General features: G+C 32.5%; 1 protein-coding gene across 5 annotated transcripts in view; it reads right to left on the reverse strand.

The window, feature by feature from the left end:
* The window catches only part of LOC138708081 (probable serine/threonine-protein kinase DDB_G0267686), an 88803-nt gene that overhangs the window by 32111 nt on the left and 42289 nt on the right, over window positions 1–14403 (reverse strand). For all 5 annotated transcript variants that reach the window (XM_069838236.1, XM_069838235.1, XM_069838234.1 and 2 more), the window contains one exon: window positions 8049–8250. In XM_069838236.1, coding sequence (XP_069694337.1) covers window positions 8049–8250 — 202 coding nt within the window. The remainder of the gene's footprint in view (window positions 1–8048; window positions 8251–14403) is intronic.

The raw sequence follows: 14403 nt of genomic DNA on the forward strand, positions 1-14403 counted from the left end.
TGTTAAAATTTATTTCTCAAAAACCTACAACCTTCAAAGTGTTACAATTATTAAAAAAGGTAATACACCTTTTGTGATAGGCGGTACCATTTCAACACTGGTGTCGTGTCTTTGCCAGTCTCTCTTGAACTACTGAGACTTCAGCTCGTCTTGCTTCTTGGTCTTTGCTGTCATCTGTGGTGTGGGGGTTGTTTGTATGTTGTGTGCTATTAGATCAAATAATGTGTGTACTTAATTTTAATTGCGTATTAAGTATGTGTTGTGGGTATGTTATTATGTGCTTGCAGATGTCATGTTCTAATATGCTTAATTGTCGAATCTTTTGGTGTGATATGTAGTACTTCATATCTGTTTCTATGTTATTCTAATTGTGATTATTAGTGATGTGTTCTGGGTAATTTGATGTAAGTGTGGTTTAGTTATTACTTTCATGTGCTCATTGTACCTTATTTGGAATGATTTTCCAGTCTGTCCTATGTAGAAATATGGGCAGGTATTGCATTGTAATTTGTAAACCTGAGCTGAATTGTATTTGTTTGTTTGATATGATTGTTTAGATATTTCTGCATTGTACTATTTCTTTTTTATGCTACCTTCTCTATTTTACTTTTTTTTTTTTTTAACGAAGCTGCAATTTTGTGTGTTGGTATTGTGATATGTTAGTGTTATGTATTTATTCGGGTGGGTGGGTAGTTACTGTTCATTACTCAGGAGAAGACGAGCGGAAAGGATGTGACCTTCTTGACTATCGCTGTTGATTGTTATAAACATCGCTCAGATAAGCATCCCAGTAGCCAAGTTATTACTCGTACAGGAAACATGAGTAACAATGCGTATGGAAATTAAAGCTAATTGAACAGAAGGAGACCCAATGTTTCCACTTACTCCAGGACAAATATTGCACGTGTTGTCGTACGTTATCTGTTCACATCCCTTCCTCCTCAGTCCGCTCTCGTCTTCTCCTGAGTCACCGATGGTAGGTAGGTAGATAGGTAGGTAGGTAGGTAGGTAGACAAATTCATTCATTCCATAATATTCTTACACTTGCTTTACAGTGGTATGTTGGTTTGTTCTGTTTTTGTTTTGCTTTTTTTTTTTATTATCGTGTGTATTACATTAGGGTTGTAATCATTGTCTTGTAACATATTTTATTATGTTTAGTTCTTCATGTAGTCGTCATCGTTTATTGATATGTTAATGAATCTGTATATCATTGTACGGAAGGGTGCATGTTTGTGTTGTATGGATGGTTTGTATGTGTGCTTTGGTTGTAGTAATTTTTCTGTATATATTAAATTTGTGCTTGTTTGTTTTTTGTTATTGTGATGTCTAAAAAATTTATAGATTGGTTATGTTCTATTTAGAGTGTTGAAATAATACTGTCTGCTGTCACAAAAGGTAAAGTACCTTTTTAATAATTTTAACATTTTTAAAGTTTTGAGTTTTTAAGAAAGGTTTACATTTAATAAGAAGCATTAAAGTGAACATGAAAAGCAAAATTTCTTAATATATCTGTCCTGCACTAATGATCATAGCCCCTAATCTAGTTTAATGCTATTTCCATGGATGTGCATTAGTAGAATACACAAATTTAATCTGTCGGTTACTAGGCTATTGTACTAGTATGGTTTCTTACTTCAACCATCATCCTGTTTCACAAGATTATGTCTCTTGTAACATCATCTACTATTCACTAGTTGCAGGCTGTCACACGAAACCAAATTCTGATTATTTTTCCTTTCTAAATCTGTGTTTTGAGAAATATCTCAATGCTATTATGTCTATTACCAGAACTGTACACAGTACAGTGACTCTTTCACCTCTCATAAAAGAACTGCTGGATATGTAGACCAAGTAGGAATTATTTTAGAAAACTATAATTAATTTTAATGGGTTTCGAAGCCTTTGATTAAGTTTCCACTGCTGTGCTGTGGCCTTCTTGGTGAACTTTATCACAGAAAAAACAAATAAAGAGAATATATGTTATTTGATTTGATTGATGAAATTCTCTTCCCAAGTTACAAAAATGTTGAAACATTTGTGTAACACATTGTTGTCTATATAAGCACAGACCAAATGAACAAGTAGTAAAAAAAAATAACTAATTATTGTAAACTGCAATAAAGCTACTACATACAACGAAAAACCAATTTATAGTCTCGACTTTACCACTTATGAATTAGTGATTCCCGAAATAATATTAGGTAAAACTTAAGAAAATACGAAAAACTGTCTAAAAAATAATCCGAATTTTATTATATGTGACCAGTTGCGCAAAAAGGGACCTAAAGTCGTGAAAGGAAATTTTACAGGAGAACAAAATAACGAATTTGCGGTATAAAAACTGCATTTCTATGTTTTGACATCTTGCCTACCTGTAGGCTTTTTTACATACTAAACTAGGACGTAGTTTTACACAGTGCTTCTTAAATACCTAAATCTTTCTTATAGTTGCTAAGGAAACAAATGAAACTTTTAATTTGCATTTATCTCGAAAAGTGCATAATGTAATATCAATATTCAATAAGTAATATATTAAAAACTATAGCACCTAGAACCATGAATTTTTTTTAAATGCTCAGTATTTCATCCTCTTTTTAAAACCACAAAAAAAATTAAAAATCCGACTTTAGGTCCCATTTCCTGCAACTAGTCACATATTCAGTTATCTCAGAGCATTTTACAACTTTATGCCGCATTTCCCATTTTTTTTTTTTTTTTTTTTTGTTTCACTAAAACAGTTAAGAGATGAAAATAATGGAAAAATATCTACACATTACAGTCATTATTGTTACTTACAAAAGAATAACCTAGCATTTGTATCGTGAACTCAGCATAATTTGAAAATTGAAGAGACCAATATTGCTGAGAATAACAGAACTCCTCCCCAAAACCAATTTCATAACTTGGGATTCCAATTTCTAATTTTTTAAATATTCTTTGTACCTATCACCATTAGTTTACATTCATCTCCCTGTCCTATTTGAAGAGTGATGAAAGATGTGAACTAGAATTTTTCCAATGCTGAAAACTTAACAAACTGAAAGTCGGATGATCATGGAAGAAGAGCAGGCATTGTCTTCTCACAAATTTCACTATAGACCCTGGTAAAGGTTGAACTAAATTTTACCTTTAGCCTAATTTTAAATTTATTTCTGCCCTGAAATACTTTTTCCACAAATTTAAAGTTTGCGCTTTTTCTGTTGAACTCTCAGGACTTAATTACTTTGCCTCATTTTGATAAATAATACAGCAATAAAAACAAATCACAGTGATATCACAGCTTAATTAAAATACAAGCATACAGATATATACACACATCGAAAAGTCACACACATAAATGTAAGTTCTTACTCAACAATTCACTATGAATTGTAACCAATTTCCTGCCCCTAGATGTCAGCATAACAATAGATATACAGTTGAACTTGGTTAGAGTCAATGAAGGAACTACAGAAATTGTCACAATCATCAAGTATTGTTATAAAATGAATGAATAAATAAAACAATAAATAATATTAAAAGAAGAAATACTTTCATAATATTACAAATTTTGTACATTTCTACAGTGGAATCCCCTTATCTGGTACCAGATACTCCCCAATTCTAAAACCAAGGGCATTTTTGAAAGGAGAAAATAAAAATTAAAATGCGAGGTTAAGTCAGTAATTAAGTAACAAGTTACAAATTAAAGTACCTTGCGACCTATATTCTTGTATGAGGCTCCTGAAGCTACCACTGCTAGATTGCATTATCATTGATGTTCGCACAAGCAAAACAAAAACAGCCATCTAGTTCACTGGAGGTGAGGCTGAAAGCCACAATTTTTAATGTGGACAAGAATGTATATTTGTTCCACATACTTCTGTTACATGCTATATATATGTGCAGTGTACAGATTGAGTGTGACATTGTAACAAAATGCCAATGTTATGTGCCACTTTTGAGTGCACAATTAGCTATTACGTGAATAATACGTACATTCCTGCCTGCTCGACAAATGGTGAAACAGCCCTTCCGAGATAGCCAGTTAGCAATCTAGACAGGTTTGGGAACAGCAGTTGCAAGATGGCGGCATCTCCACCCGAGTGTACGAATTATGTCTTTAAATAACCTATAAAATAGTTTTGCAATTAACTGGCAAAATAGGTTATCCAGCACTGGCTTTGTCCCATAGTTGCTGGATACAAGAGATTCTACTGTATAATTTAATTTGTAATTTTTTATAGGCCTACAGTACAACATTTTAAATGCTTTACATCGTTCTTATTCTTCTCTATTATTTTTAAAAATTAAAAAAAAAAAAAGTCTACTGGATTACATAAAGTAGTGAAATACGGAGTAAATAGTTTAATGCATAGTAATTAAAATGCATAAACTACTCACATTTAAAAATGGTAATTCAAGAAATCTGTATGTAACTTTTTCTGCTTTAATTTTGTAAAATAATGCACCTGTAAATCAGTCTCAATTCTCTATTAAACAAACTAAATTCATGATACATAACACGTTTCTTTATATTACTCTCGATTTGTTTTATAAAATTTACTTTATCTTCCACACTTAATTTTTTCTTTACATTGCATCTTGTTCTATTGTACTGTATGTAACATCTGTTTGCAAACGAATGTCCTTAAGTTATAGTCTGGATTACAGTGAGGTACACAACTTGGCCTACCATTCTTTGTAAAGGGTTGTTTGCATGACAGATGAAATTTTAACCTACCACAACTTCACTATAGAGTTCCAATTCTTGGCCCTTAAAAATTATTTGCCACAATAACTGAAACCTAGAATTGATTACTGACTACCTGCAAATTCCCCTTATCGACAATCTCTGTTTAATGTATGTAGAACATGAATTAAAAAAAAAAAATACAGTTGCTAAATATCGCTATGAAGAAGTCCTTATTAAAAATGAAGGGTTCAGAGCCATAATGGGCCAAGCGCCATTTATTAAAAATGGAGAAAGCAACAGTTAAAGTTAAGTGAATGCCATAATATGAGTTGCCAGACCTAACGCGTTGCAAATATTTAATGCAATGTGTTCTACTGTATTTATTTTTATTTTATTTTTTTTTGTTTCGTACTTTTATTGTGTAATAATGTAAATCGTGTTCATTTATCACTTAACGCCAATATGTATCCCACAGTGTTGGTTTTTTTTATTATTAATCTATTTTTCTCGTGTACATTTTATTCAATTGTCGGTCTCTGGTTTAGCTAATTATGTAAATCCTACTTAATTGTAATCTAATACTAATATGTATACTAATGTGTTTATTTTTATTTTTACTGTGTACACTTTTTTATTGAATTATTGGCTTCTTTTTTTATGTGATTCGTATTTGATTCTAAGAACATTAATATGTATTCCACTATGTTTATTTTTATTTTATGAGGTGAATTTTTATGTAACTACCTAAACTGTATCAGTATGTAATTACTTAATTCTGATCCAGTTTTATGTTCAACTATGTAAGCAAATTTTAATCCTGGTTCAGTGTAAGAGAAGGCCTTACAGCCTTAACTCTGCCAGGTTAAATAAAGCCATTATTATTATTATTATTATTATTATTATTATTATTATTATTATTATTATTATAATAATTTAATGAAGATTGACATATCATTTAGTTTTAATGTGCATACTTTATATTACTTGCTATATGTTTAATTGAATTATGATATTCACTTAAGTTTAACCCTCGCTTTCTCCATTTTTAATATATGGCACTTGGCTCTGAACCCTTCAAATGTGTCATTATAAAAATAATAAATCACATTTATTTAATACAGATAAAAACCGTACTTCTTAATGAATATCAAAGTAGTTGAGGTGTCACACTAACTGTGGTCGCTGTAACTAAGTTCAACTGTATGTTCCAACTTTTCTCATGGGATGTGAAAGACTAAGAAAAAAGCAATTCAGAAACTAAGAAAATGAATATGTCATGTTCCTAAAAGAAAAGAATATTTATTGTTGAGCAATACTTCACTTATTGCTCTGAGGAGTTTTGTAAGCAATATCCAGAATGCAGAGTTTCTCACAATTTCAGTCATCAGACTAACAAATTCTTTTAAAGAAAGTGGACCTGTTGCAGACAAGGAGTGGATAAATGTCACTTTTAACTGACGCTACAACTGGAAGTGGAGGGGGCTCTACAATGTTCTCCTTCAAAGAGCTGGAGGAAATTTTTACTTCAGAGTCTCATAATTATTGCATCCAGGAACAGATTAACTATAATAAATAAAAATGCTTAGTTGTCTGTTGGTGGTTTCCATTATTTAATGATGATATAGACTTGTCCAGCTTGACAAGGTCTCATCCCCCAACAAAGTCAGGTTCCATGTCAATGAATATTGTATTAAGACAAAATAACAGGATTTGGTCCACTGAAAATCCAAGCATTTTTCACCTCATACCCATGCATTCTGAAAAATTCAGAATAAGGTGTGAAATATATCACATTGTTGATTTGGATCCCTCTTCTTCTTATGACAGTCACTAGTGAAATATACCAGTGCATCAATGCACAATGAACTTCTTTGCCAATGGTTCATAAGGGCTATTCCGCCTCAAATCAACCGAAATATAGAGAAAATTGACCTTGCAATTTTTAAATACAATGAAACTTTTTCTGTCCATAGACAACTGTAATACAATGCTTTGTGCAAAGTTTGAGGCATCAGAACTTCATAGTGCTTAAATTAAAAATATTTAAATTTATCGTATTTTCATAAAATTAGCAAATTTAAACTGTTGTGGCTCCGAAACCCTTTCACCCAATGATCAAAATCATGGTTTATTTTGATGCTGAAAAATTAAAGTTTATATTGACATGTAAACAGTTTTTCTTACTTTTTATGGAAATGGAGAAATTTAGATTTTTCTTCATTAAGACGCCTTTGCCCATGAAAAAATATTTTTAAAATATATGGTTAGATTCCACATATTTTTTACTGGTGCACCGTTGATAAGAAAGTATTGAAAATATCAAATAAAGAAAATAAATAGTATGCGCGTGAGCTAACCAGCTGACTGTGAGGCGGGATCTAGCCTAGGCAAGCAAGGCTAAGAGACAAATACGTGATGTTTTGTCTAGTAGCACATAGCTGGGCTAGCTTTATCACAGGTTTTCATAAACACAGGAGTAAAATGACACCCAGCGCTCGCTTATCTTCATCTCTCGGCCAGTGCGAGCGGTACTGTGCCATTCAAGTCCAGGCGTATGAAAATAATTTATTTAATACCCTCGAAACTTATTGCCGTGACACTAAGCAAACAATGCCGAATCCCTCTTAATAATGCAAGGTTTTTCTCAATATTTTTTTACATTTTTACAAATGGGCAAAAAGCCTAAAAGTAAGTAAAATCAGATTATCTGTCTCTCTGTATACAATAAAAATAAGGATTACTTCTTATCATAACCTACCAAATGTCAGGTTCAAAATGAGTTCTCGTTCAATGTTCTGCAGTAAATGGTTCCAGAGTTCTGAGCGCTGAAAGAAGCTTGTTTTTCTAAAATACACTAAATTTGTCGCTCAACAATACGATAACCGTTTTGACTTTCGATAGTATATTTTTGCAAATGCACTCTCCTTAGCACCTTGTATAAATAGGGAAAAAATTAGGGTATAAAAAAATGCGAGGTTTTTTACTGATCGATTTCATATGGAATAGCCCATAAGCATGAATATTGGTTACAACACTATGGTGACAAATGAAACACACAAAATATTATGTTACGAGTCCTGCAGGACATTTTTAGTAATCAATTCATTTCTAAAGGATTTCTGGGGATATTTAAAACGTACAATCTATCAAATAATCCTTGAATAATTGATAACCTTTAAGGGAAACAACAGTAGGACAACAAACCTAGCACAAGAAGTGGTTAATAGTGAAAATTCATTGTAAAAATTATTTTTAACATGTATTTTGTGTGGTGCATTTTATAAATACATATAGAAAATACAAGTAATTTACTTCATGTGCGTGACTTTTCAATCCCTCTGTAGTTAAAAGAAAGAAACTTGTCACTTACCCCCTGCTCTCTTCCCCAGATGTGTGCCTTTTTTTATGATTACTAGCAACTTTAGTAGACTGCTGGTCAAACCTCTGCCTTCTTTGACTACTTTCGTTTTTGGAATTATTATTATTGTTATTACTACTATTATTACTATTGTTGTTATTGTTATTGTTGCTAGAGTTTCCATTTCCACCAGAAGATATGCCAAAATTATTACCTAGAAATATTGAAAAGAAGTCAGTTTACACAAGACTACGGACAGTGAAACTTGGAGAGCAAAGATAAAACTTTCATCATCTAGTTTCGATAAAATATACCTCTATTACCTCAAAACTGGCCTAGAATTAACATTTTCTATCAATTTGCAAATACTGAACTCATTTTTAATTGAGATTCTAAAGGTCCATCATTGGAATCTTATCAGAACCATAAAAATTAATGTATATTATTTTCACAAATTTGGTAAAATATTATTTGCAGTGCCTTTAGCCATTCTGTAGGGAAGTAAAACACTTTTCATTCATTTCCCTTCAATAAAAATTCATCTACACACTAAAAACAGACGGCAATGACAGTGAGCATTTCATACTCACTAATTTACAAATTTTTTTATTTTGAACTTTGTTTTTTTTAGTCGTGAACTTGGTTTCTAATTCTTCATCTTACTGTGGAGTTTTATTTCACCACTCACAAAGAAAGTCGAGAAAACATAATGGAAGTGGGCCACTACATAATAAGTATCGTGTAGTACAATATCAATTGATGAATTTGCTAATACAACACCTGTTAAACCTCCAATGGTGAATAGGAATACAAACCCCAGTAATCATAAACAAGGTGCTCTATAAGATAGTTCATATTATACTTGAAGTAGTATCATTTTCAAATGGAATTAGATTATGTGGAAAGAAAAATTTACATGAATGTTCCTTAATTAACTTCAAGATTTCACTTTTCAGTATTTTCAATCAATTTTTTTCTATAGGTACATCCACTTAGAATAGCAGATTTTATAAAAATGTTGAGTCATTCTTTGTCAACAATGTCTTATTCAAGTTTTCTTTCCACAACTTGCATTACTCTATATCCACGCAGTTACTGCATCGAAATATTCTCCATACAGTTTTCTATTTTCACCTGCTATGAAGGCATCAACTGACAAGTCTAGGCATTTTTATTCATTAACCCACCAGGACAGTGAATCATCAGGCCAACAAAAAACACTGCATAAGATTGTGGATACTCTCAAAGACTTCAGTAACAATATACAAACTACTACTACTATGACGAATGTGATCTCAGTTAATTAAATATAAACGTTGACTCATAGAAATCTGTGTATTTAAATCACTGAAAAAAATTTTCCCAGTAGAAATAATTTTCAGCATATTCATGTTGAAACACTTTCAAACTTTACCAAAATTATAACTCTGAAGAGAAATGAGTTGTTCAACACTGGTGTAGTTTTTCATATTTCTGCTGCATAACAAACATAACAGCATCAATGTATGAAATCATATTGAGACACAACTCAGCATAATGGTTCAGCAGATCCTGACCAAGACCCTATGTTCAGTGATTTAGAGTCTTTCTTGAAAAGTTTATTCTCCCCCACCAATGACATTTTTAACCATGCAGTGACATCTCCAGATGTGAGAAAATTATGCTATTGACAAGTCTGACTGTGAGATATTTTAATTTTACTGAACATCCACGTTTCCTGACTTCATTACTGGAGTATAAGCTTATGAGAGGCTGGAATCATTAATGCTCATTTCATTTCAAACTTCTGTAATTAAACTAATGTACCTAGTAGCATATTTTTTGTCCACTAGGCCCTACTTATTAACTTTGTAATAAATCACACTATGCTGTTAGATTGTCACTTTTGCCTTTCTTCACTGTACTTGTGCAATATGCCATTTATTTTTTTATCATAATCTGTTCTGACAAAGTTCAATCCTATTAACAATCTTTTCCAATTGGTTCATTTTGTAACAAATTAACATTTAGCCATTCCTTCCACTTCCATAAGGCTGAAATCGATGTCCCCAGTTTTGTACCACCAGCATCAAATTAAATTCCGTCATATTTACTGGTTGTATGTGTTTAGTGATTACGTATTTTTTTTTGCAAATTCAGAAGCCTGCCATGCTGCTTGTAGTCATACCCTGCCAATGAATCAACCTCTGCACATTTCTGGACTAGACTAACTGAAAATTTCTAAAATAGCAATCAGATATTATCTAGAATGGAGTTATCTAAGAACTGTTTAAATGTATCTTGTTCTACATTCAACATCTATGAAACTTAACTCATTCTTCATATTTTCGCCATCTGATTTATATGCATGCTATGCTGTGATAGACAATGCATATTTACCAGGGACGATTTTTCAGGGCATGCTATGCTTGCTGCGCAAGCCCAATATTTTCGTAGAATGTGTATTTCTCAAAATGGGATTACGTACATTAAAATTTATTTTGATTTTTGGAACATTGTATAGGTGTAATACCATCCGCAGGTTGCACACCGCAAGTATCGCAACGCTTGCTCGTTTCTCGGAGCTACAGGAAAGACGTAGAAATAGCGAGAATATGATGCGCGCGCAAGTGCCTTCCTCTAGGCGCACATGCTTCTGTTATGTGTTGTTTGAAGCTCTGGTCCGAGAGCTACACCAACGACTATTTAACGTTACACAGAGCAGTATTGACAGTGGGAATGTGCTGTGATTTGCGAGTGCAATGTAATTGTATGAGCGGAATGCATGTGTTAGTTGCTGCATGTATTATTAATTCTTAAACATTAATTTGAAGTATTGTAATGAGTTCGGAATTGTGTGTTATTGAAACCTTATTATTAAATCCATTTTCGTGAAGGACTATTCAACAGAAGACAGACATTAGCCTATAGTGAATAAGTGCGCTCGTTCAGTGCAGCTCAATACAACAACATGCATTGGTTGGCAGGGTCGAAAAAGTAAATAAACTGTTTTGTTGGCCATGTTTGTCATATCATATCGAACTTCTACATCTGATAAGCGAATATGATCCATGACTCATAATGATTTCATAATTATAAAATAAATTATTTAGGCTATGTGGGTCTGATTATTTTTATTAATTATGAATTATTATATCCTCCCATCTTCCCCTATGAATAAAAGAGCAAGCCTAACTTTTGTGACTAGCATTCGCCCCTGATATTTACCTCCATTACTATATCAGTATCATCAAGCACTGAGTATCCCTTTTCTAGTATTCATTTCAAGATCTTTGTAGAAACAGAAATTTTGGGTTAGCATACTCGTTTATTTTTTAACTGAAACCATCAGTCCATTACTCATTTCAAATGACTGCCAGAAGATCACGTAGATATCTCAACTGAAGACACACAAATTCAGTTCACTTCTTTAAAGACTTGAGTGAAATGTTGAATGTGTCCAACAAGCAACTCAATATTTACGAAAACAGTCATTTAAAAGTAACACAAAGTTTAAAACATATTAGTGACATACTGAAAATTTGTCCTTCCAATTCTAAATATCTAAGACATTCCTTCAGTACTTCACCAACACATAATTTATTTAAAAAAGATAGTAAATAATTGACAAATGAGCCAGGCTACCCTATAGTGATATCTTATGCGAAGTTTTACCGTTAGATAGCAGGAGCGTTCCATGCGACACAATTTGTTGTAGGGCTATATTATGTCATATGCTACAGTTGATTACTTTCTCCGGCTTGTTGGTTTTCTGTGCGTGTCAAAATTATATTTATAATTATTTTGCATAACCTAGTATAATTTAATATAATTCAGTATTTTCTTACCTCATAATTTAATTTACCGTAAATAACAACATAAACTTTTATAATACTGAGCGATTCTCCTTAAGAGATGGATGGGGAAATCTGCAGTATGCAGAATATAGATATGAGTAAATTGTATGTTCATGAACCTTAACAAGAACTTTGAGAACGAGATGTACGAATAAAATATAAATAAATAAAAATAGGAACTTTGTCGAAGGTGAATATTACCTTTTTAATCAATAGTAATGTAAGTATCATGCGCTAAAAACAGACTATGCAGCCACCAACGTTTTTTTTTCTATAGGGAAGGGACTATCGAGATGAATTCCTCGTATTTTTTTCTCTAGTTGCAGAAAAATCAAATGCAATGTTTGATAAGATGATATAATATGATTGCAGTAGTATCACGATTATTCGTGTGTTTTGTAGGTTAAGGGCCATGCAGTTTTGAATACTATGTAGGATGGTTTTGAAAATTTGAAGTAAAAGCACGGTTTTAATAATTACTCTACAGCACATTAAAAACATTATTCACGAAATGGATTTCACTATGGATCGTCCTGGATAATAAACATCCCAGTTAATCGAGAGTTTACTGCAGGAGGAAAATGCTGGTGTAAACTTCGGAGACTCCTAGAAATACTGAATATAATCTAAGCTAACATAGCTTGCTGTCCAGGTTGCACATGATTGTATTAATTTTTCTTTTCCCTCTTCCAAAATTAAACTGTAAGAAGCAGTTCCTTACTTGAAGTAGTTATTTTTGTTTAATTGCTAGCACTTTCGAGGCGCAATTTAATTGGTTAAATTTTTTTAAGGTTTAAAGCATGTATTCAGAATATTTCGGGACCTGAATGAAGACAAAAGACTTTCCTGATTTTCACAAATAGAAATACAACAAAAATTTGGTATTTTGAGTTGTTTTTTAAGAATATTTAATGCACTAATAAACTACGTAAATCCTCAATATTTATATACCAGAAAACAAATGCACACGTAAAGCGCATCCCTCAAAGTACACGTGCACTATCTGTTGGTGCTAGTTCAGGATATCCCTATTCTCTGCTATACCTGCCAATTGTGTTGTAGCCACAGGCTTTGAAAAAAAAAAACTGAATTCACAACAAACATAGAAATAATTCTCTACATAATCATTTATCTAAGGCCCAGTTGTATGATCATGGAATAAATTTTGAAATAGCCTAACTATAGAATAAAAGGAGTACCATGTTGTATGATGTTCGTTTACTCCAAGGTTATCTATTCCACAGTCAGCAGAAGTGGAACAGAAGTTGGCAATACTTTCGATCAGTGGTCATCAGCACTCACTGAAATTGGTAACGGGTAAGCAGTGCATCCTAATATGCCCTGTCGTGCATCAGGAAGAGGGAGGGAGCATAACCACCAGCAGTCACGGATACACCACAGTGCAGTCTCTTATCCGCGGGTAAGAGATGTAGATCTGATTCAAAGAAACTTTTTTCCAACTGTAATATTCTAAAAAAATAGCTAATTCTATCGATAGCATCACTTGCCTCCATAACCTCAATCACACAAATGTGCAGCTTCCCTCAAAACTAATGTTACTGCACTATCATCTGATTCTTTCACGTCTTAACTGTCCTTTTGCCACAATCCTTTCAAATCATCACTCATCTGTATGCATTCCAGGACTATTTTTTCCAGTAATTAATTTACTTATGTAGTTAAGACTAACACTCTTCAACATGGTGCAACATTTTTGGGTTTTTAGATGTTTTCGAGCTTCATATTAGAGCCTTCATGAGGAAAGGAAAGGATATGGGAACCAATTTGTTGGTTCAGTTATTAACAATGCATCAACATTCTTAATATCTCAAGCATAGACTCTCAACCAATGAAAAGTGATTGAGGTTTCTTCTTTTCCAAAGTGGTCATTCCATGGTGTTCTTACAGTGGTAAGATTGGCAATAATTTTCTTCTTCTTCTGCAAAGCTAGGCTATAAAGCCTGTTCCGACACAAAGACATCTTCCCATCTCATCCTAGATCGACCAATCGAACGTTGGCCATCTTGTTTATATAGGAATGCTTGTTTTGTTATTCTGTTGTTATCCATTCTATCCATGTGTTGAAACCACAGCCATTTCATAGTGTTAATTTTATCTTCTAATTTGTAAATGTTTAGTTCTTCTCGTATTTGAAGTTATAAATATGGTCTTGTAATGTATATAGATAAACACAATATAATATTTGTTACTCAGTCAAATGACAAATCAATGTAAAATAATGACTTATATTATATGGTCATTAAGTTTTATATACATGAGCTACAAATTGCAAATGTTTTCGCCCATTCAGGCATCTTCAGGCCCGAATGGGCGAAAACGTTTGCAATTTGTAGCTCATGTATATAAAACTTAATAACCATATAATATAAGTCATTATTTTACATTGATTTGTCATTTGACTGAGTAACAAATATTATATTGTGTTTATCTATATTAATTGACAATCTGAATATTTCCAACATGCTTTCTAAGTTGTAATGTATACCCTGAAATATGTCTGAGAAATTGCA

Source organism: Periplaneta americana, chromosome 10 (assembly GCF_040183065.1).
Source record: "Periplaneta americana isolate PAMFEO1 chromosome 10, P.americana_PAMFEO1_priV1, whole genome shotgun sequence".
In the NCBI taxonomy this organism is placed as follows: Eukaryota; Metazoa; Arthropoda; class Insecta; order Blattodea; family Blattidae; genus Periplaneta; species Periplaneta americana.